The following is a 24,909-nucleotide window of genomic DNA, read 5'->3' as shown; positions in this document are numbered from 1 at the left end:
GTCACTACCAGTTTTGAAAGCTGATTTTCAAAATTAATGTAAACCAAGGATTTGTATTTCTGATTTCTTTCCTGATTTATCATTCTGAGGTCTCAATTCCATGCAAAACGTTGCCTTTTGACGTCTAATGAGTTTTTTTTTCATCATTTTTTTTTTTAGGTTTTTGGCAAGGCAAATGGGGTTAAGTGGCTTGCCCAAGGCCACACAGCTAGGTAATTATTAAGTGTCTGAGACCGGATTTGAACCCAGGTACTCCTGACTCCAGGGCTGGTGCTTTATCCACTATGCCACCTAGCCGCCCCTAATGAGTTTTTTTAATTAATATTTTATTTGTTTTTCAATTATATACAATAATAGTTTTTGTATATAGTATATAATAGTTGCATATATACTATTATATATAATAGTTTCTACCTATCATTTTCTGTAAGGTTTTGAATTTTACAATTTTTCCTCCACTCTCCCTTTTTTCCTTCTCTCACAGAAGGCAGTTTGATAATCTTCACATTGTTTCCAGGCTTTACATTGATCACAATTGAATGTGTTGGGAGAGAAACATGTCCTTGAGGAGAAAATAAAATATTAGAGATAGCAAAATGCTGTAGTGTATATAAGAGATTTAAAAAAAATTAAAGAAATAGACCTTAGTCTGTATTTAAACTCCACGGTTCTTTCTCTGGGTACAGATGGTATGAGGAGAGGAATCTTTGAAGCCAGTTCCCATTAGCAATTTCTCCTTCCTTGGAAATATCAAACTGTGCTTCCCCAGGGGAGCTCCAGCACCTTGTTTTCCAGATTCCTACTCCTCATTTTTTCCCCAGATACTCTGGTGTACAAGGACAGAGTGGATAATTTACTTGGATAAAGTAAAATGCTATCATTCATCTGAACTCTATAGATCAAGACTTGTGATAACCATAAAGTCATTTTAAAAAATTACCATTTATTTATTTTTCTTTTATTTTTAAATTTTGAATTTCAAATTCCCTCCCTCCTACCCCTTATTCTACCCACTAAGAAAGCAAACAATGTGATGACAATTATATATGTGAATTGATGCAAAGCATATCCATATTAGGTATACTACAAAAAAGAAAAAAGAAATGTGAGGAAACTGTACTTCACTTTGCACTCAGAGTTTATCAATTATCTTTCTGGACATAGATAGTATTTTTCTTTACTTATGATGTTTTAGGAATTATTTCAACTCACTGAATTGATCAGAAAAGTCAAGTCTTTCACAATTGCTCTTCATTACAACGTAGCTCTTCTTGGGCACAATGATTTTCTGGTTCTCACTTTACTTTGCATCAGTTCATATAGGTTTTGCCATTTTTTTTTATTGCTCCCTCATGTCATTTTTTTAAAGTTTTTTTTCAAGGTAAATGGAGTTAAGTTGCTTGCCCAAAGGCCACACAGCTAGGTCATTATTAAGTGTCTGAGGCCGAATTTGAACTCAGGCACTCCTGACTCCAGGGCCAGTGCTCTATCCACTATGCCATCTAACTACCCCGCTCATGTCATTTCTTAGAGCACAGTAGTCTCCATGACAATCATTTGTCACAACTTGCTTAGTCATTCCCCAATTAACAAGCATTCTTTCCAATTCCTTACTGCCATAAAACTGATATAAATACTTTTATACATTTAGGTCCTTTTTATCTTCCTTTGAGCTCTTTGGGAGACAGATCTAAGAGTAGCATTGGTAGGTCAAAGGGTATTCAAAGGGTTTTCTAGTTCTTTGGATATACTTCCAAATTATTATTCTACATAATTGGGCCAGTTCAAAAAAAACAACGGTTTACAAATATACCTGTTTTTCCTCATCTTTTCTGGTATTTGTCATTTCTCATGGGGGTGGGATTGCCCTTCAGAGTTTCTTTTTAATTTAAATTTAAAATTAAACATTTTTCAAATTTTAAATTTCATTGAATTCTTCTCCTGTAAACACTGTTCAATCTTTTGACCATTTATCATTTGGGTAATGACACTTCTTTTTATAGATTTGATTCAACTTCCTACAGTAATCAGTAATGAGGCCTTTATTAAAGTAACTGCTGTAAAGAGGTTGATATTATTTCTCAATGGTTCCTTTTGAGCAAAATGTAATTTCCTGGATTATCTCTTTTAAGGGCTCATTTTTACTTTTTCTTTCTTTGAGATCATGATCACTACCTTTGTCTTTTTTCTAGCTGAAGCATAATATGTTCTGTTCCAGACCTTTATTTTAGCTGTGTGTATTTCTGGGTTTCTGTGTCAAGTAGATCTCTTATAAATAGTATATTGTGGGTTTCTGGTTTCTAATCCATCTTTCTATTTATTTCTATTTTATGGATGACCTTACTGCATCCACATTTGCAAGTTATAATTGTGTAGTTCCCTCCATTCTATTATCCTTCTTATTCTCTTTTTATCTTGTCTGTTTTGCTTCTGATCTTTGTCTCCCTTAATAAGTTTTTCCTTTTATTAATACCATCCTCCTCCCTCATTTCTTATGCCCTTCCTTTACTATTTCTCTATTGGATAAGATAGATTTCTATTTCTAACTTCTGTCTCTGTCTCTCTGTCTGTCTCTCTCCCTAACCCCGTCCTCTCCCCCTGCCATACTATCAACATCTGTGTCCTATAGGAAGGCATCTTCTTGAGCACAGAAGCAATTTCCTTTTTGTCATTGTGTCTCTGTCTCTCAGCAGAGTTTCTCGACCATAGGAGATGTTTCAATGTTTGTTAAATGAGTGATTTGAAGAGGATGTTATTCAGTAACTTCAAATCAAGCAACTAGAGAGCTTCTGAGGGTTTACAGAGTTCAGTCATGATAATGACTGCAGAAGCACATCTCTGGGCTCAAATCCTTAGCAAATTCTTCCTTGTATGAAGCCTAAATATACTTCTTTGTATCTCCATTTCTTGTTCCTAAATATGCAATCTCAAACCAAAAAGAATATGACTAAGTATCTAACTGTTCCAATTCTTCAATTATTTCATATGAAATTTCATTGTTGAGAATAAAGTTGGTGATAGAGCCCAGGTAGGATTGCAGGGGTACGCCTGGAACCAGCTCCAAATGTCTAAGTATTCTCCAAACTCCAACTTAGGATCGCATCAACTAGGCATGTTAAGGCTTCTCAAGATTGGATTCATTAGCCAGTTTTATTCTAGCAAGAATCATAGTTTAGAGATGGAAGAGACTTTAGAGCCTTCCTAGTCCATCTATAGATGAAGAAACTGGCTCCTAGGGTTAAATGATCAATCCAGGGTCATACAAAGACAGAACTGGGTCAACTGATCCATATTTCCATGCCTCCAGATCCAGTCTGCTTTTCCCTATACCACACTATAGTCTTAACTACTACCGATTCCCCCTGAAGTCTCCTCTTCTCCAGCCTAATCAACCCTAAGTCTTTTTTGAACTGGGAGTAAGAAGCAAAGACAGAATTCAAATTCAAAGCTTTTGGGTAGGCTACATTAAAGTAGTTGGCATGAAAAATCCTAAGTGCTAGAGTGAGCTTTGATTCACTATGGTAATCAAAACCCACATGGAATAATTTATACTCTTTATCATTAATAAGCAAAATTAAATTTCTTACTAAGTAGTCTCCCTGGGGAATTCATTGGTCTAACACAAGTGTACAAGAATATTGCAGAACTTTTCATCTTCCTTTCTTCCTCACCCCCCATCCCCGACAGGTTTTCTGCCACCAGTTACCTTGTTTATCTTGGCTGGGAGGGGCTTTTACTTCTGAAACCACCCCATTGTACTAGAAATTAGCTGAGGATTTGGAGGGAAGCAGCAGGAGGAGCTTGCCCATTGCGTGAGTTGGCTTGAGCAGGGAGTACCCCCATGCCAAAAGAGATTACTTAGACCTCAGTAATTGGGCAGCCAGATTGCCTTAAGTAAACTTTGTATGAGGCCAATCAGTGATCCTGGGAAGGAGCTCAATGGTGAAACCGAAACCTCACACCAGACTGCCAGGTGAAAAGTTCCCTGCCAGGCTGGTTTCCTTCTGTGGCTAATGAAGGAGGTTCACTCTGCCCATCAAGTGGCAAGCAGCCATAGAAAATGCACTGGATGCCACTGAGGAAGAAGGATTCCAGCGGAGTCTTATATAAAAGCTCTTTCTACTGGCAGTACCACTCTCTCCACTTGGCCCAGGAGTGCCAATAAGACTTCAGCAAATAGGTCAGTCACAGAACCTTCAAGAGCAAAGGGCACTAGAATACACTGAGTTCATGTCCACCGTGTGTATGAGAGTCTGGAGAGCCAAGGATGGAAAGCGGCTTAACTAAGATACTCCAAAGAGGGGAATGTGCGGCCACAGTGTTGTTATGGTGATGAGCAATGGCACCACCAAAGAGTGGCAGGATCCTAAGCTAGTGGTCATCTAATCCAAGTCTTCCCTGAATAAGAATCTTCTCTAAGACATTAATGAAAAGGAGCTGTTCAGTCTCTACATGACAATTCCCAGTGAAAGGGAGCCCACTCTATGTTCAGAAAGCTTCATCCATTTTGAGACAACTCTCATTGTCAGGAATCCCAATTCCAAGTCACTTCTTTGCAGCTTCCATGGTTCTGTTTTGGGGGACCAAGGAGAGTAAGTCTCCCCCTTCCCACTTCTAGACCTTCAAACACTTAGGTACAACTACCTGATCCTATCCTATTCTCCAGGTTAGACATCCTCAATTCCTTTGGTTGATCCTCATTAGCAATGGTCTTTAGGACCTTTAACATCTTGCCTGTCTTTCTCTGGCTTCTTTCCAAGTGAATTCTTTACTTGCTATTCCTGGAAAAGGTCAAATCCTAAAGAAAAGATGACCCATGTCGTTGGTGTATGAGAGCTGGACTCACTGGTCATCGTTCAACAGTCTTGATAACCTTGTACTGTGGATTCAAACATCTGAAAACCTTAAGCAATAATGACTCCAAATCAGGTTTGAGCCTGTTATTGTCCACAATAACACCTGCCCACCCATCCATCCACCAACACCCACCCATACTGTTTACATGTATATACAGAAATACACAAGCTATCCATGCACATATACATATAAACACAGGTTTATGTATGTACATATATTGATGGACATAGATACCCAGAGATTTTTACAAAGGCAAATTTTAAACTAATTAAGTCTGGTTTCTCAGCTCCTATGCTGATGTCACATCGACTTTCCTTGCCTATAGATGTGGGAGATTTTCCCACATCCCCAGCTTTCACTCAGCTCACATCCTAACCTGAACTGGCATCTTTATATGGACTTACATCGAGCAGTGGACTGGAAAACAGCTAAGTCTGAAGCCAGGGTACATAACTAATGAGAGTGAAGCTTCTGAAGGGATGGGTGACCACGAGACTGGCTATTTTGGGGCCAAGTTGATGTCAGAAGATGATTAACTGGTCCGTGACATTTTAGGTCAGAGCAAGAATCATCTAGTGCCATTGCCTGAAAAGCAAAGTTTGCCATCCTTGTTTGGATATGAAATCAATAAGCAACTTATGAGAGACTCTATGGTGGAACAGAGAGAGAGTCAGGGGACCTGGGTTTGAATCTCCCCTTTGTGGGAATGCTTTTACCCATGTCACCTGAAACAGGGGCTCTAACCTCTCCAGACCTTGGTTGCCTTATCTGTAAAATGCAGGGCTTGAATTTGATAGTCACTCCAAGCCTACATTCTAGGAAAATCACTTTGTGAATTCTCATATCAACATCTGTCTATAAGAGAAATCAGGTTTAAATGAGTCCCTGGATAGACTGGAGAGGGTTGGGGAATGAGATAAGCCATGGCTTTGAATTGTAGCCTCAGTGATTGGGAAGAGAGAAAAGGTGGATAGCATTGATGAACTTTAAGACCTAAGTAGCACCAGCTGTTACATGCACATTGGGTGTCCTAGCTGGTTAACTGACTCCTCACACTGAACAGGCACTTCACTATTCCTGGCAGGCAACTCTGCTTTTGGGCAACAATGGCAGACTTTAAACAGAACAGGAAAGATGGGAAGATGGAAGAAGAAGAAGAAAAAAAGACAGCAGGAGATGAGAGAAGAGGAAAGGAGAAGAAAAAATAAAATAGTAGAAAGAGTGGAAAAATGAGAAAGATGGGGCAGCTAGGTGGTGCAGTGGATAGAGCACTGATCCTGGAGTCAGGAATACCTGAGTTCAAATCTGGCCTCAGACACTTAATAATTACCTAGCTGTGTGACCTTGAGCAAGTCACTTAATCCCATTGCCTTGCCAAAAAATGAGTAAGATGAGATGGGAGCATCTATGAGGTAGGGATGATCTCAGAGACCCTTCTGGGTCTCTAGGAGCATCCTAGATCATTTGCTTCTAGGAGAGAGTGCGTCAGATGGGATTTCCTTAATCAAATAGGGCAAATTCCCATGGAGACCAGACTCAAAGGTTCATGGAAACAGCAAGCCAGTCTGGGTTCAGAGAACCCAAGATTTAGAACCTAAAAGGGGCCTCAGAGGTCAATACCAGTGACCTCAATTTACTGAGAAGGAAACTGAGACCCAAGAGAAGACATGACTTAGCCAAGGAAGTAAGTGGAACTATTAGGATTTGAACTCATATCCCTTGACCCAAAATTTTTCTAGCTTTCAGCCCATAGTATTTCCCAATATCTGGAAAAATTCAGACTTGGTCACCCACTTTGTTCTTTTACTCTAATAAAAATAGAGGAAAGAGAAGCTGCATCTATCCCTCCCCATCTCAGGATCCCCACTTCTCCATCTCTGCCTTGTTTTCTTGGTCCTTAGTGTCTGGATGCTGAACTTCAGACCATGCTCCAATCCATTGGAGTGCTGACAGATCTGCCTGCCTGCTGGGCCCCAGACTGCCTAATCCTTGTGTAATCCTCTCTCATTCATTCACTTGACACTACCTGCCCTTTTCCCAGCAGGTTCAGTAAACTTTCTTTCCTACTAGTGGTCATGCTGTTTTCTTCAGACTTTGCTTTACTGGAAGGAAAAAGACCTGAGGCACCAATTATGCCCAAAAGGATTCTTAGCCCCTAGCCATGATCCTTCCCCTAAGTCTGTAGAAATTCACACTAACCATGAATGAATCTTTGCATGCAAGGATACAGAAACACAGAGACCATCTACTCCTGCCTGGGCCCAAATGTTACTTTCTGCAGAAGCCTTTTTTCATATTCCTCAGTGTAGGCTCTGTCTGGCTGAATGGCATTCTGTCTTCACTGTATGGATCTTATATGTATGAAGTTAGATGCATTTTTTCTCCTCCATTAGAATATGACTCTTCAAGACTAAGGAAAGTTTTTTTGTCCTCAATTTTATCCCCAATAATTAGTACAATACCTGTGACTGATTTTACCTCTGATCTAAGTGGAAAGGCCTTTACTATTTCTCCATTCCAAATGATGTTCTTCTTGGATTTAGAGAGAGAAATTTTCTCTATTAAGGAAAGGTACATTTTTCCTGGGTTTTAATTTTATTTAAGTATGTGTTGTATTTGTAAAAACAAAAGAGAAACTTTCCTCTATTTATTCATATAAACGTGTGATTTTATTCCCTTCTGTTGTTAATATGACTCTTTATCTTTATCATTTTTCTAATAATGAACAAATCCTGTCTTCGCAGCCTGAATCTGATCTTTTCATAATGTATGATCTTTTAGATTTATCCTTGCAGCTTTTGATGATATTTTGTTCAAGGTTTTTGCATCAATTTTCATTAGAGATTAATATGTTGTTTAATCTTTCCCTAGTTTAGGTTTTAAGATTGCAGAGTATTGTGGGCAGCTAGAGGGTACAGTGAATAGAGTTCTGGGTCTGTAGACAAAAGGACCTGAGTTCCAGTCTGAACTTAGACCCTTTCCAGCGGTGTGACCCTAGGCAAGTCACTTTACCCTATTTTATTTGCTTTTCTCATCCCTAGAGAAGGGAATGGCAAAACATTTTTTGTCTTTTTGTCTGTTCAACAAGAAAATCCCAAAGGGAGTCACAAATAGCTAGACGTGACTGAAATGACTGAACAACAAATAGTATGTGGCAGAGAGTAAAGCTTCAGAATACTAGAAAGGTGGGAAAGAACCAGTTTATGAAGAGTTTTAAATGCCAGAGGATTTGATGTTCATTCCAGAGATAATATGGATCTATTGAAGTTTACTGAAGAGGAGGATACTTTAGTTAGTTTATGCTTAAGGAAAATCCCTTTAGCAGTTGCTCCCTTCCTATAGCCAAGACTTAGAATTCTTTGCTAAGACTCTGCTTGGAGATCCTCTCATTCACAAAGACTTTCTTGAATCTACAATCCCTCCCTACCTGAAAATATCAGGGCATGGAGTCAGGAGCAGAAAGGGGGAATGAGGGAGGAACCATTCCCTCTTTTTTTTTTAGGTTTAGTTTTTGCAAGGCAATGAGATTAAGTGGCTTTCCCAAGGCCACACAGCTAGGTCATTATGAAGTGTCTGAAACTGCATTTGAACTCAGGTCCTCCTGACTCCAGGGCTGGTGCTCTATCCACTGCGCCACCTAGCTGCCCCCAAACCATTCCCTCTTAAACCACTAGCTGGGCTATCCTATATTGTCATACATTTAATAGGCAGTGGGGACACCCTGGCCATTCTGCTTCTATTTCCCTGTAAAAAGGCTCCTCTAATTCCTCCTACCATATCTTATTTTGAAATGGTCTGATATCTCACCTTCCTAAACCTCCTCCATTAATAGGACCTAGGTTGGACTCCTATATGTCATCTTGGCCATTCCATCCTAAGACTCCATAGGGATGGAATCATGGCTCCTCTCTCCTGGAGTCTCCTAGTTTCTACCGTAACCCTTTTTGAGGACAAGACATGGACCATATTCTAGGGTTTTGACATTGGGGCTTTAAGTCTTTGTGCTGCTAGAAATAAGATCATCCTGCCTCTCTGGCTTGTCCTTCAAAATGAGACATAATTATAGCCGACAGGATGGAGATGCATTCCATCTGGCTGCAGGGAGACCATTATCAAGTCTCTAGTTGGTCTTCACTCCCTCAGTCTGAACTGGTATGACAGCTGCGATGATGGGGACACCCAAGAGACCTTGCAAGGCTATTTGTGGAGAGACAAAGACAGAGGCAAGCAAAGGAGAGGTTAGGCTGATGCCTTGTAATCAAGGCCTGCAACTCTTTCCTGTGTACTTGGAAGGGTTATTTGGGAATAGAGTAGAACCAGAATGTGAAATACTACTAGAATGTGGGGACTAGGTCAGAAAGTGTCAACCAGCCTGTTGAAGAGAGGAAGAACATTGCAAATTATTTAGTCCAGCCCCTAATTTTACAAAGGTAAAACTGAAGACCAGAAAGATCTACCTAAGGTCACACAGAAAGCAAACAACAAAGTTGGGAATAGAAACTGGGAGTGCCAAAAGTGTGCTTTCTCCCATCCCATACCTAGAATCCATTCAAAGAAAAGATCAGTTACCTGTAAGGGCAACCCTTCAGAAGACATATTTCTGAGGCAATTCAAGATTCTCTAAGCAACTTTATGATCTATAGTTATAATTCCTGCTTACCCAGGCTTTTCAAAAGGACATGCCCTGAGCAAATGACTAAGTATAATTATTCTATCCAGGATCTCTGTCATGGAAAAAAAAAAGTTGGAAGTGACCCAAACTCTTATGAGGATGGTCATATTGGGGAGATGACATGGTGAAATGGGAAGAATACTAGATTAACCATCAGAGAATTTATGCTCCAGTCCTGGTTTAGCTGCCTATGAATTGTCTGAGCTTGGACAGCTCCCTTTTCCTTTGTGGCTCCCTCATTTATTTAATGAAGTTGAATTGGGTGATCTCGATGTCTTTCATAACCCTAAATCTATGGCTCTATGTTTCTGTGTCTTTGACATCAAGATAGGAATGTATCCAGAATGGTGCCTATGGGTAAGGTCATGCTTTTGCAACAGTGGCACCTTCTTTGGCAGCGAAGAAGAAGAATGATTGTGTATCTGGGCTTCTGGCAGGAATTTTCACTCATATGATCAAACCTAGTCATATAAAGACATAAATATTCTTTTGTACCTTTATTCAATCAAGAAATTATTAAGGAACCTTTATGTGTCAGATGCTAAGGATATAAATGGGGGGGAGAAAAAGTTCTTGCCTCCAAGGTTCTCTATTGGGAGAAATAAGATACAAACAGAAAATGTAATAATTATAATCAATCTCTCTCTCTCTCTCTCTCTCTCTCTCTCTCTCTCTCTCTCTCTCTCTCTGTGTGTGTGTGTGTGTGTGTGTGTGTGTGTGTGTGTGTGTGTGTGTGTGTAAGCATAAGGGTTAGAGTGTGTAGGCATTAGATACTGGGGAATGAGGAAGAGGCAGTAACATGGATGGAGAGGAAATCTGCTTTGGTTCTGAAGTGGTTAACAGCCTGGTCAGCCTTTTGCTAAAACCTTAATCCTGCTAAAATGGGGATCAGGTGTCTAGTCTTTGCTAGAGGGCTGCAGAGGAGGGTTAGGCAGAGGTAATGTTTTTCTTCCAGAATTGAGCAGATTTTCCACTTCAATGTTTTAAGACACAAATAGGAGATGACATAGGGAAGGCAAAGGAAAGCTGGGCTGGGAGTCAGAAGACTTGGGTTTTAATCTGGGCTTTGGCACTTAACATATGTGTGGCCTTGGGCAAATTTTTCCCTCTCATAACTCAAATTTCCTCATCAATGGAAATGGGATAAAATCATTTGCACTCTTTGATTCACATTTTTGTGAAGATTTAGTAAGATTGTTGAATTCAACTCCCCAAATTAATTGAGTCTGCAATGTTACAGTACCCTTAGCTCTTAGAGATGCTCTGTTTAAAATGGAGTGTGGACCCCTCATGCATCCCACTGCCTGCTGGAATGGATGAAGCATTCCTATGTGCAAATCACTGTGTTCGGTTCTGGGAATACAAATAGAAAAGTTAGACTGCGACTCTCAAGCATCTTGAAGTCTAAGGAGGGAGGCCACAGCTCTCAGTCAGCTTGCCCTCAGTGCAGCCCAGAGGATTTAGGGCCAAGGTCTGCTTCTGACATACAATTTATGGATCTAAAGCTGTTAAACTTCAAGTTCTAGGCCAGATGTGGCATGCGTGTGCCCTTCTTCTGAGTACATGTAAATGCGATTGGAAGATATTTACCAAAATAAAGTTGCATTTTAAAACAGCGTACTAAGCGCAAGTTGTAGAAAGCCTATCAGCCCTTATGATTGTTTTCTAATTGTGAACTCAGAAATGTGGCCACATTTCATGGACAGTTGGGTTCAATAGAAGGTTTTAGAAATGAAAAGTAACATAAATAGACTTTAGAAAAATCAACATTAACTGTGGCTTTGAGGATGGTTCTGATGAAGGGAATAGGAAGACAGGAAGAGTGGGTAGGAGGCTCCTATGGCCTCTGCTCTAGGCACAAAGAAATGAACTGTCATGGCCATAGTGGAAAGGAAAAAGAAGGACCTGGTGAAACTTTGTTTGTCAAGAGAATTTAAATGATCATTATAATAAAAAAAATTGAGAATCTAATGCAAAGTATTTTAGGTATCCATCATTCCTCCCATTGACCAGATTGGTCAGTGTTTCCACTGCAGAAAAAAAGGAGGGTGGTTTTAAATTGATGCCCAATATATCCTGTCACTAAACAGAAGGGCACCTATCATATCATATGATATGGGAAACATCTCAGCAATAACAGTTCCCTCATCTGCTAAATAATAGGAGCTCTGTGCATTCAGCTAACATGTACTGAGCACCCACTGGGTGGGTCATGTAATGCCATCTTCCTTCGGAGAAGTCTGGCTGCACATGGACTGTGAATGAGGCGTGTGTAAAAGAAAATGACATTCCCAGCAGTTACTTGGTAAACATTAGTTCAACACTGAAATACTTTCCTTTGCTTCACTGCAGTCACCCGGAAGAATCACTGTGCCAAGGAGTGGTCTACAAGTCCCAACCAGGAGGAGGACAGAAGCTGGTGCTGCCCAGGCAGAATCGAGCCCGAGGGCCAACTTCTCCTCCAGGTTACTGCTCCAGGCATGCTTTCTCATTGGCCTCTCTAGCACATTGTAAAGATGGGTCTTCTCTTTAGCTTGATTATTGATTATTTAGGGGTTCCCCTAACCTTTTTTTTGGTAACTAAAGTACTATTAGATTAAGTATAATTGGGCAAAGGACGGAGGTGGGTGGGGTTGAGTCACAGCCTAAGCTACGGCCCCAAAGCCCGCTGACTAGTTTATCATTTTCCAGAATCTGTTTCATGTGTTTTTTAATAAATTGGACTAACATTTGTTGTTTTCACATTCTCTACTGTTCCCAGTGAATCCCTCTCCCACCTAGAGAGTCCTATCTTGTCATAGAGAATTAAAAAAAAGAAAAAATTAGATCAGCAAAATGAATCAGTGCTAAAAAGGTTAATATTACCATAGGGTTGCTATGATGGGAGGTTGTAACCTCCCATCTCTTCAAAGAAGGGAGGGGAGTGCCTTTTTGTATTTCTTCTTTAGAGTCCAGTTGGGTTATTATAATTTTATATGTTTGATCTGATTTCATTGTTGGTCATTGTGGTTCTTCAAGATCTCAATTATAATTTTCTTGGCAATGATGCTAAAGTGCTTTGCCATTTCCTTATCCAGCTCGTTTTACAGATAGGAACACTGAGGCAAACAGGGTCAAGTGACTCTGAGTGGGTAGCTCGAGAGTGTCTGAAGCCAAATTTGTACTTCTACAAAGGAGTTTTTCTGATTCCAGACCCAGAATTCTATCAACTGGTCATGTAGCTGCAATTTCATGGCATTCTAATTATGTTTTAGTTTCTCTCTCTCTCTCTCTCTCTCTCTCCCCATACACACTCACACACATATACACGTAAACACATATATGTGTATTTATATCCACACATGCAAATATAGGTTATTTAGCTCATTCTACTTATGCCTTTCTATCAGTTCACATATCTCTTCTCATGCTTTTCTATTTACCCCAGTAATCACACTTTATAATCTGGCAATATTCCATTCTATCCATGTATCACATTATGCTTATCCCTTCTGCTATCAATGAACATCTTCTTTGTTTCCAGCTCTTTCCTACTGTAAAAAGTCATGCGCTAAAGATTTGTGTGGACATGAGGCCAGTGACATCGTTGGAATAGATATCTAGCAGTTAAATCTCTGGGACAAAGAGAATAGCATTCTTCTAGGAACTTTTAGGAGTTCTTATTTTCCTGATTAATTAAGATCCATGAGGAAGCTAGGAGAACTCATCACTTTGAAACTTCTGGCCAAGATCTCTCCATCTACCCATCTACTCATTTAATTTTTTACACTTTACATTTCAGTTGGGTTCATCTCAAATTTCTATTTGATTCCATTTGACTTGGCCCAACCCAGGAATGCTCCCTTTTCATTCATTCATTCATGCATTCATCCAATCATTCATCCATTTGTTTATTCATTCAATAAATATTTATCAAATATCTATAGATGGGAGACACAGATATGTAAGTGAAAATTGCTTGCCCTCAGTATTGCAGAAGAGAAATAATGAGAAGTTTAAACAGGCTGGTGGTCAACAGTGATGGGTTTAGAGTAAACAATGGATGACTCTTTATGGTGGATATTGTAGGGGGTTTCAATTCTAGGGTAGACAGGACAAAGTGACTTGGAGTTCCCTTTCAACTTGGAAATTCTGTGGTTCTATTAGGTCAGACCTTTTAAAATGGAACTATAGTTAAACTTTTAACTAACTGATTTAATCCTATCTACTTAGTCAATACATGTATATACATATATACATATATATATATATCCATGTACATAAACAAATCTACATTGTGTGCATGTATTATTATTACTTGTTCTTGTCATGGAAAAAATGACAGAGAATGATTTGTAGAATCAGGAAGACCTGGATTCAAATCCTGCCTCTGACATTCACTGGCTGTGTCACTCTGAATAGGTCACGCACCCTCTCAATAATGTTGGCAATTCTCTAGGATGAAATTGTGTTAAGATTTGTGACTGGGATTAGTAGATGGAATTTCATTACTAACAACACCAGCACCAACAAAAAACAGCAATAATTCACTTTAGCATATAACACTAAAAACCATTTTTTAAAAAACATTCTGTCCAGTTGTGATGCCATGAGACAGCACTGATCCTGGACCTAGAGGAGCTGAGTTTGAATTGTCTCTTCTCCTTATTACCTTGTGATATTAAGCAAATCACTTCTCATTACTGGGTCTTCGATCCCTTTTATGGAAAATCAGGGGGTTGGGATAGATGGTCACTGAGGTTCATTTAAGCTCTAATTTCTGGTCCTGTCATTTATAATCATAGTCTTTATTGGTAACTCAGGACAAATAATCCAACCTCAGTTCAGGGCTTACTGAGATCTGGCCACTGCCATTTCTGCTGACTGTCAGCATGATGGGCTGGAGGTCAAGCTTTGGGGGCACTAATTAACCTCCAGAGTAAATTCCCACCCCCTGGGTCCCCCTTCAGAAAAAGAAAGACCATTTGTCTTCAGAATAAAGGAAAGTGAAGGGAAAAATGCAGAGTTGGGCAATGAAGGGCAGTGAGGAGCAGCAATAGCTGAATTTGGTTGCAATGTGCCCACCAGACCCTAATGACTTCTGACGTGGCTCTACATTAGTGAGTTGGGGAAAGTGGGCTGGGGTTGGATGTCAAGGTTTCAAATTGCCATTAGCAGGGAAAGTCATGGAGCCAATGTTTTTAGCTCAAGTGATGGGAGGACTGTACTGCATCAACAAAGCTGAGGGCTGATTGTATGTTTGTGTGTGTGTGTGTGTGTGTGTGTGTGTATAGAAGTGGGGAAATAGAGCAAACATATTTTGGTGAAATGCAATTTAATAGATATTTTAATCAATCAATTATTTATTAATTTCTTACTAAGTTCAAGGCACAAGAGCTAAGGATACAAAAATAATCTCAAAATTCGAACTATGAAAAGCTTTGCCCAGGGCAGCTGAAACCAAAAGAAGCTAATCTGTTCCTGCGCTTGGGAAGCTGGAACTATAGAGATCAAATGATTCTGCTCCCTTCTGTCATAGATTAGGTCTAGAGAGATAGATTGACTTGTCCCAAGGTCACCCATTCTTCCCAGTGGTGTGCTTGGGAATTGAACCCAGCTTTTTTGCCTTTCAATCTCATGCTTTTTCTACAATACTTCCTGTTGAAGGGTTGGCAGAGAGCCTCTGTTTCCAGGTTCTTTTGTTTTTCTCTCCAAAACTGAACCTTTCTAATGAGAGATTCATTTAGAGCAGTCTTTACATTTCTGGGGACTAAGAACAGGAATGAAAAGCAAAAATTTTCTGTTTTTCTCTCTGTCCTGGGCCTTACTTGGACTGAGAGGAAACTGTTTAACTAGTCTTCCAAAAAGAGGAAGAATGGCCGGCCAAAAAGCCATCAGGTCAGCCTTGTATTCATGAATGAAGGAAACTGAGTTACTTTCTCTCCACAGTTAATGTTCCATTGCTGATGATGTGTGTCTTTCAAAAGAGATCAGAGAACTTTTCAAACGCTCTGTTAAAATCCAGGCAGCCCTTCCCTTGTTAGCCCAATTTAATGTGGCTTAAAAAAATCAAGCTAGGCTGACCTCATCTGTTGTTAATGAAACCAAGCAGCAATTTGAGATGATTACTTCTTTTTCAAATGATTCTTTTAATAATGGACACCTGAATTGCTGCAAAAATAAAAGCTAATTTGAACTTCCCATTGACCTTAGACTTTTCCTTCTGTTGAAAATCGGAACAAAGTCTGCACTTCAGTTTGAGCTTTTAGATCATTCCTTTTTCTATAGTTTTGCCACTATCCCTGCCCTACATTCACTGTCACAGCTACCAGAGCTTTCACTACCCTGGATCCTGCTTCTTCTTAGCCTGGTGACTTGAATTCCTTTATCAGGAATTTTGATTCCCTGTTAACCATTTGTAGGCTCTTTCCTATTCCAAAGATCACTCCTTTTAGCATGGAAAACAGAAGCAAAATAATAACTGAATTATTTTTTCTTTTATTCCTCAGCACAGTCCCCAGCTACTAACCAGTCCTATCCATCTGCTTTTTATCTGATGAGTAGTGTGTCATCTTGCATTTGAAGGTACCAATATCCCTATCGATATGCTGATATCAAATGCCCCCATATATGAGAGGATCTATTGGAAGGTAGATGAAAGACACAAGCTAAGAGTACGCTTGGTATTTCTACTAGTTGTCATTGTCTACCAGTTCATTTAAATAGGCTGTTTTTAGGATTTTGAAGTTATATCTGGAAAAAGAAATAATTATGGGGAATTTAGGAGAATAACCTATGGGGAAATTGCACATTATTTTATTACAAAGGACTGTCTGTAAACTTTGGTTTTCTCAACCACAGTTACACATAAATCAACAAATATAAAGAGTTCCTACCTCAAGGAAAGAAAATCAGGCAAAAACTAAGTGCAAGAATCAGAAGCTGGGCACCCAAGACACCATACCTTCAATAATGTCCCTGATGATTGAAAGGAATAAAGAAGACAGAAGACTGAGAGAACTCCTCTGATTGAATCAGCTGAGAATACTGACTGATGTCAGATAAACTTAGCATTTGTTTTTCTTATTGGGGGAGAGCTTTGTAACTGTTAAGTTGATCAGAGGAAATCAGACTCTAGCTACTTGGGGACAGTTGCTGGGCTTAGTGCCTTTTATCACCACCTACCTCTTGAGAGATGGGAAACCTCTACTGTATTACTGCCCAGAATGAGCCATCTTTGTATTGAGAGGGAGAAACTTCTGAGAGCCCCAAGAGAATGAAGAGTTTGTGGTTCTTTGACTTAATGGAATTGCTTTTCACTGAGATAGGTTAACACATTCTCAGTACCTTGCTAAGAGTGGCTTTGTGCTAAAAGTATCTGACACTGCTTCAACATCTAAGAGCTTCAGAGAAGCAGCCTTGACTAGCAGGTGGTATGTAATACAGATTGTTCTCTTAAGAGACAAGGGTATCAAGGCCTGAAGTCCAGAGTTGGGAATTGCCCCAGGAACAGGATTAGAGAGATGCATCCACATGCATGTGCATTCTCCCTTATGGACATACCCTGCATTGGTGGGACAATGTGACCTGATCATTATTTTGTTTTCTTGTTTGGTAAATGTCTCATGATTAAGGGTCAATGTTGTCACTGTGACTAATTTTGTTTAAATAGTATGTACACTGTTTGTACCTATTGTAGTATGGGCAGTATAGCTGTCCATACTGGGGTTCTTTCAAGGACCTTAGAGTTGAATTGTAATATAATGGCAGCACCCAGGACAACTCTCCATTCCTTCCCATGCCCCCCCCCCAGGATCTGTGTGTGCCAATACAGGGTGGAATGAGTGAGAGAATTCTCCTTGGGCTTTATCCTCTCTGTTTTCCCATTAAATCACTCCTTTCCTATCTTTTAAAAATGTGTCGTTGTGCCCTGCCAAAGGTTTGATCCCAATAGGTCAACTAGAAATTCAATAACACCTTAAGAGATGCTAGGGATTTGTTGTTCACCTGTTTCAATCATGGCCAGCTCTTTGTGATACAATTTAGAGTTTTCTTGGAAAAGATACTGGAGGGGTCTGTCATTATATTCTTTAGTTCATTTTATAGATAAGGAAACTAAGGCCAACAGATGTAAGGGACTTGACCTGGTCATACTGCTAGTGTCTGCTATAGATCAGAACTCAAGTCTTCCTGACTCCAGAAAAGTGTTCTCTCTACTGTGCCTCCTAGCTTCCATTGGTGAGGTTAAAGAAAACACAAAAGAAGACACTAAGAACTCACAAGCAAATTACTTTCTAATAAGGGAGACCAAAAAAGAGGTAGATGTTCTTGTACAGATATAACACTATAAATATAAATTGTCATGCTTAAGGCTAGCAGCTAGTTAACTTTCAAGAAGACAGTCTTCTTCAGTCTGAATTACGTACTTGCACTCAGTATCTAATAGACATTTTCTTGGCTGCTCTCAAATGCAAATAGAAGCTGCTCTCAGTTCTTTTCTAATAGAAATCCATTTCCATTTCCCTTTTTTATTTCTTATGTTTCCTCTTTCTGCTCTTTTAGATTTCAGACATCTCTCTGTCTTCATTTCAACTGTTTAAGTAATTTTTTCTTTCTCTCAGACATTGGGAGAGCCAAAAAAGATGAAGTGAAAAATCATTGAAACTTTGTTCTTTGTTAACAATTCTGGTAATTAAATGACTAGAAAATAAATGAATTTAGAAAGCACCTACTGGGGGCAAGATATCATGACTTTGAAGACAAAAACCTCCTTGGTCTGGAGGAGCTTACATTCTACTGGGGGGGAGGGTAGTAATGAACACGCAAATAATTACAAAATAATTTGGAGAGGGGGGAGAGCACCAGCAACTTGGGGGGATCAGGAGAGGATAGATATGGGAGGTGGCAGAAGAGGTGGACTTTGATAGATCCAGGGAATTCTTACAAGCAAAGAGAATGCATTTGACTTGTGAAGGACAGAATGTCCAAAGGCATGGAGAGTCTGAAGGAAAGAAGTTGATGTGATTAACAATAATTCAATTGTGACTTTCTTTCTCATTATTATTTCCTATGCACAGCTGAAATGAGTCATCAGTAATTCCTGGGAAGGGTGATCAAGAAATACCATCTAGAAACTACTTAAAATATTATATTCTTTTTCTCTTTTTAGGTTTTTGCAAGGCAAATGGGGTTAAGTGGCTTGCCCAAGGCCACACAACTAGGTAATTATTAAGTGTCTGAGACTGGATTTGAACTCAGGTGCTCCTGACTCCAGGGCCCGTGCTCTATCCACTGTGCCACTTAGCTGCCCCCCCAAATTATATTCTTGAGAGACATACATGCATAGGACCAGTGTGGGGTCTTGTAGAATCTTCCCCTTTTCTCTTTCCTACTCCCCACCCCCAGCAGATGGCAGTTTGATGAAGCCTATGGCTCTCTTCTCAGATGAATGCTCTTTAATGCCTTAAATAAAATATAGAAAGTTGAAAAGGCTAATTTTCTTTGTATTGAAAAGCACTTCTCCTGTTTTTTTAAGTTCAATAATTTTAGGTTAGGAGCCCCTACTGTTGGGGAGTCAATGTTATCCTTCCACATCAGAGAAAGGCAGGACAATACCATTAAAAAGTCCCTTAATACATCCAGAGTATAGGGCAGGTGAAATGGATGTTATTTACTGCCTTGTTTTGTGGGAATATCCCAACTGCGAGAGGGGGAAAATCTGGAGGATCTCTTGTCCTTTAGAATAAATATCTATGGAAAGTCATCTCAGCAGGAAATCGTATTTTGTGTCCTTCACACTTATCACACACATACAGAGCTCACTTGCCTGCTGTGTGGTTAAGGAGCTTTGAGCCATATAAATACTCCTAGAGCAATCTGGACATGACTCAAGGCAGCAAGTGTCCCAAGATCCCAAATGACAGGAGGCCATCAATCATTTATTTAATTTTTTTGGCTTGGAGTCTGAGAAAATGCTTCTAAGGACAAATATCCCTTCTCCCAGAAAGAAGAAAGAAAGAAAGAGAGAGAGAGAGAGAGAGAGAGAAAGAAAGAAAGAAAGAAAGAAAGAAAGAAAGAAAGAAAGAAAGAAAGAAAGAAAGAAAGAAAGAAAGAAAGGAAAAAAGCTAATGAGAGCTGAGAAGTAAGAAACACATTTAGAAACTGAAGGGAAGACCAATACCTTTATTGGTGGCTTAGAGAAGGAAGATAAAGACTGATCTGAATGATATAATTCCATTGCAGGACATTAGTCCTAAAACCATAAACCATGTCTAACATGAAGACATCAGATACTGCAAAGTCATCTCATTTTAGCCTCACAATAACCTTAGAAGGTAGGCACTATGGCACTATTTTCCTCATTTTTTCTGAACACAGGCCACCCAGGTGTATATCAAGAAGAAGGCTCACCTCCCTTTCTTTCTCTTTGCCTTCCTCAAAGACAACCTGGCGAACAATAGCAGAAAAATAGGTCAGTCTTTAGACATGAGATAAGAATCTCTTCTTCCAGGTTAAATGTTCCAGCTGTTTGGTGGCCTAGCTGGGTAGATGGACTATCAATTGAGGGAATGAAGCTTGAAATCAGATGGCTTTTTGTTCTTCAAGGATCTATGAATCACCTTAGGGAATCATCTCATATAAAACTCACATTGAATAGATGAGGTCCCGACAAACACAGTGTTTTGAATATAGTAAGACCTAATAAATGCCCCTTCATTCATTCATTCATTCATTCATTCAATTCTTTCACAGAAATGGAGTGACTTGTCCCAGGTTCCTCTAACATCAAGAACTATATCATCTGATAGAATATTTGTAAAGTGCTTGGGACAGTGTCAGTCACAGAGTAGGCATTTAGCAAATGCTCATTTTCTTCCTTTCTTTGATTATCCTATCACACTGCTGACTCATCCTAAGTTTTCAGTCCCTCCAAATTCCCAGTCTTTTCTAGCCTATAGGTCCCCTATCCTTCATTTGGACTGTTTATTTAAACCCAAGAAGAACACTTTTACATTAGCTAATAGTGATTTTGAAAAAAAAAGTTGATATTTTCAAAGCATTTAATAGCCTTTAAGGTAGTATAGAAATGCTGGCTATCATCATCACCATCATTATGCTATGATTATTGTTGATAAATATCCATTGGCTTAAATGGAATTACAAGCAGGACTCCACTTAATAAAACAGGTAATAGTCTTTCCTTTACCTCTGAAATATATTTCAATATTTCAGTGAACACTATGACCTCACCCTTTGAAGTCTCTATCAGGGCAAATTCTGTCTCCTCCTCACATTCTCACTCTATGCAATTTGCCTTTCTCTCCTTAAATGAATTCTCCATACATCATTCCCCCATCAAGCCTTCCTGCAAGATCTATGCAGTGCCATGGAGAAGAAACTGGAGCAGGAAGGATTTGGTAGCTCCTGTTGGGAATCTTGACTCTGCCACTGCGATTATGAGAGATCTTGAGGATTTTATTTCACTTTATCTTTGGGTCTCAGACATTTCATCTTTCAAATTCAGGGAACAGATTAGATGATTCCTTTCAATTCTAAAATTCAATGATTTTTTTTTTATTATAGCCAGAGAAAGCATAGGGAAAAACCAAACTACCTCTATCAATCAAGAAAATGCTATAAATTCCCACAGGGATGGGATTTTTTTTTCCTGACTTTGTATACTCAGGGCCTAGCATAATGCCAGCAAACAGTAGGTGCTTAATAAATGTTTGTTACTTGATTGTGGATTCAAGATTGTAAGACTCCAGAGATAAGAGGAACAGAGAAGCTGATCCTGAATTTCTTCCTGTTTTTTTCTCCCTTGCAGGCCCTGAATGGTTTTGTACTGGTGGTCTCCTCAGAGGGTTTAATTTTTTACTCCTCTCACACTATTCAGGACTACCTGGGATTCCATCAGGTTAGTATACCTCTGAATTTTGATTGCATTTCTCCCTCAGTGTCTGGCATCCTTTACGACACAGTGTTTTGGTCTTATTTTTAGTCATCTGACTCTTTGTAACCCAGCTGCTGTTTTCTTGGCAAAGATATTGGAATACCTTTGCTATTTCTTTCTTCCACTCATTTTATCGATGAGGAAACTGAGACAAATAATGTTAAGTGACTTGACCAGGGTCACACAGCTACTAAGTGCCAAGGCCAGATTTGAACTCAAGAAGATGAGTCTGATTCCCAGACCAGTGTTCCATCCAATATAGTAACATCTAGCTGCCCCACCCCATGATAGATGAAATATTTATTCCCACTGAAAATGTGTATTTCATCCTAAGAGAGAGGATAAGAGCCCTAGTCTTCACAAGCCCTACTGGAATTCAAGGCATTCAGTGTTGTCCATGCAATGTCCAGACCCATTCCATCATGCACCTATTGGGCATTCATCAAAGCAGTATTCTTCAGTGAGGGTGACAAGCCATATTATATTTAAGGATTAAATTCATCAATACCAACATAAGAACTGCTGAGCTTCAAAGGTCCAGAAAGGAGTAGAGACTGCTCCCTACAAAACTGGAATTGGAGTAGTATGAGAGCAGAGTGGTGAGCAGGATTGTTCAATCACTCCTATTTCACCCTCAGTCTACTATTCACCCATTACCTCAGTAGATTAGTTTCTCTGTTCTGGGAAGGTTTAAGCACCTGAAATTCTCTCTGTTTTTAAAACTCTGAATTCCCCTTTCCAAGACAGTATTACTTGGAAAAAACCTTGATGTTTGCTCCATCTTTCTCTTCTCTGAAGGTACTTGACTTCTCAATTTCCTCTTCCCAACTGCATTTTCAAAATGTACATCCAGATCACTAAAGGTTTGAGGGTAACACGATTTATAAAGATAAAGATTAAAGTCCATTTATCTTTATTTTAAATATGTGTTTTGTCTTTATAAATTGTGGTAACTAGTGTTTACTAGTCTGAGTCTGCTACTACCAGAGTCCTGGCCCCTTCCTTTATGGCCAGTCTCTCTACCTGCATTTCTGTTCCCTCTTCTATGTGGTTGCTCATCTCCAACTGTGTCTTTCATGTCCTCCATGTGTCTAGAGGATCTGGGTTCCTCTCAGAGTCTGACTTTGGCCTATGATTGACCAAATTACCTTTAAAAGGTCACCAAATACCAAGATCTTTCGTTGCTCATCCTATGGTACTGTTCCCTTTCTAGTTCATTCAAAGGGCTTTGTCACACCTTGCAAAAGGATCATTTCTATGACCATATTTTTATAATTAGTTTGAAATCTCACCTATCAGTCCCTTTTCTGTCATTACATCTTGGGCTTTCAGGGACCACTCCTTTACCTTAGCATCATCAAACAGGACTGAAATGTCATATAAGGACACCAGTCACGACATGCCTTTTAATCACATTCATTTTCCTGACTTCATCATTATCCCCCCCCCCAGCCCCCAACAAATATACTCTAGGTATATAGAATTCCAGAACTTCCAGAGAGCTACTCCAAGACAAAAATGGGGCACCCCCTTGGTTTCCTGCTGGGGCAAAATTGTTGGGTAGAGACAATTTTCACTTAATTTCCCCCAAAAGAGGTGGCAGTCTAAAAGAGAGTTTAGTTTGACTTTGGAGGGAGTCAAATTAAACTCTTTTTTTATAGATCACACCCTCACCTCTCTATTGCTATTCCCAATATACTGACAGCTTGATTTTAACCAGAAACTGGACCCCTCTGTTGGTGACAATATGTTACTAAGGATAGAGTCATACTGGGAGTGGAAGATATGGTTTCATTTCCTTTGCAGGAATATCTCAAAAAGTTACTGTGTGACCCTGAGCAGGTTACTTGGTTTCCATGTGCCTTAGTTTCCTATTCTAAAAAATGGTGAAGATAGAATTTGTGGTAGTTGTATCACAAGATTAATAAATGAAAAGCACTTTGGAAACTTCACATATTTTCTCAATGACTCATTCAGGAAGTATTTATTGAGCATTTAATAACATACTGTGCTAAGTGCTAGGGATTCTAAGACCATGATTTAGGGGCCACTTCCCAGAAGTTGATCTAATTCAGAGCAAAATTCTTAACCTAGAGTTTGGTGGGGTATGGGTTGATTTCAAGGACTTCATGAACTTGGAGGAAAATGTTGAGATAAGTATTTTAATATATTTGTTTTTTTTTAATGATTTTTTTTCATTTAAAACCAGGATTCCTATAAGAAAATCCATGAACTTTACTAAACTGCATCTGGGAGCAATGACTATCCCTAACCCCCAAGGTTTAAAACATCTAATCTAGGGGTATTCCACATGTGAGTGCGTGCGTGCGTGCGTGTGTGCGTGTGTGTGTGTGTGTGTGTGTGTGTTCAAAAAAAGATTTCTGGGGGGGAGAGCCCAAGAGGGCAGAGGGGAGGCAGAAGTCCCTACAAGTTCTTCCACAGACTGCTCCAAATGCCTTAAAATTATGACTCTAACCAAGTTCTAGAGTGGTAGAACCTACAAAAAGACAGAGTAAAACAATTTTCCAACCCAAGACAAATTGGAAGATCCTTGGGAATTATCTGTTCCATTGCAATTAGAAAGGGTTGAAGAGTAGCCTGGTTCATGCTGAGCAATCTAGCTCCAGTCTTCCAGGAACAGCCCATGTGTCACCTAGGTCCCTGGGAGCACTTGGGTCCATGGCATCAGGGGTGGTTTCCAGACCTCTCAACCCAGAGATCACCAAGGAATATTTGGAAGGTCAGAGAGAATGAAACCCAGGCCAGCACATGTTTCAATACAGATTTGGCCCTGGGAACCTGTGGAGCCACCCAGCAAATGCTTACAGAGTGCTCAGCCCCCGGATGGTAAAGGGGTCAGGGTAGACCACAGAGGTGTCTCCACTATCTCTGAGGCAGGACTCTGTTGCTTTGCAGATCCAGGTGATAGACTGGGGTTCCAAACTGCTTTAGCAGAGCAGGGACCCTTCTCATGGCTGCAGGGCAGAGGGGAGTGCTTGTGGTCATCCACAGACAAGAGCACAGGACAGAAGAGCAGTCAGAAACTCTTATAAGACCTTGAAGGAATCAAAGTCCCCTGGGGGGGGGGCATCCACAAACCTCTCAAAAGCTTGGGAAAGTGTGTTAAAATCAGGTCATAGGCTGGGGAAATGAGCAAACAACAGAAGGAAAAAAGAATATGACCATAGACAATTACTTTAGTCTCATGGAGGACCAAAATGCACATTCAGCAGATGAAAAAGTCAAAGCTTCTGTATCCAAAAACCCCCAAGGAAAATAAGAATTGGGCTCAGGCAAGTAAAGAAGGTGGAGGAAAAATTGAGAAGAAGAATGAGAATGATGCAGGAAACTCATTAAAACCAAAATCAACAGCTTGGTGAAGGAGATACCAAAAAATACTGAAGAAAATAACATGTCAAAAACTAGTTTAAGTCAAATGGAAAAAGAA

At 39.7% G+C, this 24,909-nt stretch overlaps 1 protein-coding gene across 1 annotated transcript in view; it reads left to right on the top strand.

Moving 5' to 3' along the window:
* The window catches only part of LOC141489124 (aryl hydrocarbon receptor-like), a 61,616-nt gene that overhangs the window by 15,646 nt on the left and 21,061 nt on the right, over window positions 1-24,909 (top strand). Inside the window, exons 2-3 of the mRNA XM_074189826.1 lie at window positions 11,882-11,994; window positions 21,336-21,425. Coding sequence (XP_074045927.1) covers window positions 11,882-11,994; window positions 21,336-21,425 — 203 coding nt within the window. The remainder of the gene's footprint in view (window positions 1-11,881; window positions 11,995-21,335; window positions 21,426-24,909) is intronic.

Source organism: Macrotis lagotis, chromosome 5, assembly GCF_037893015.1.
Source record: "Macrotis lagotis isolate mMagLag1 chromosome 5, bilby.v1.9.chrom.fasta, whole genome shotgun sequence".
Lineage (NCBI taxonomy): Eukaryota > Metazoa > Chordata > Mammalia > Peramelemorphia > Peramelidae > Macrotis > Macrotis lagotis.
This window is presented reverse-complemented; position numbering and strand designations above follow the sequence as displayed.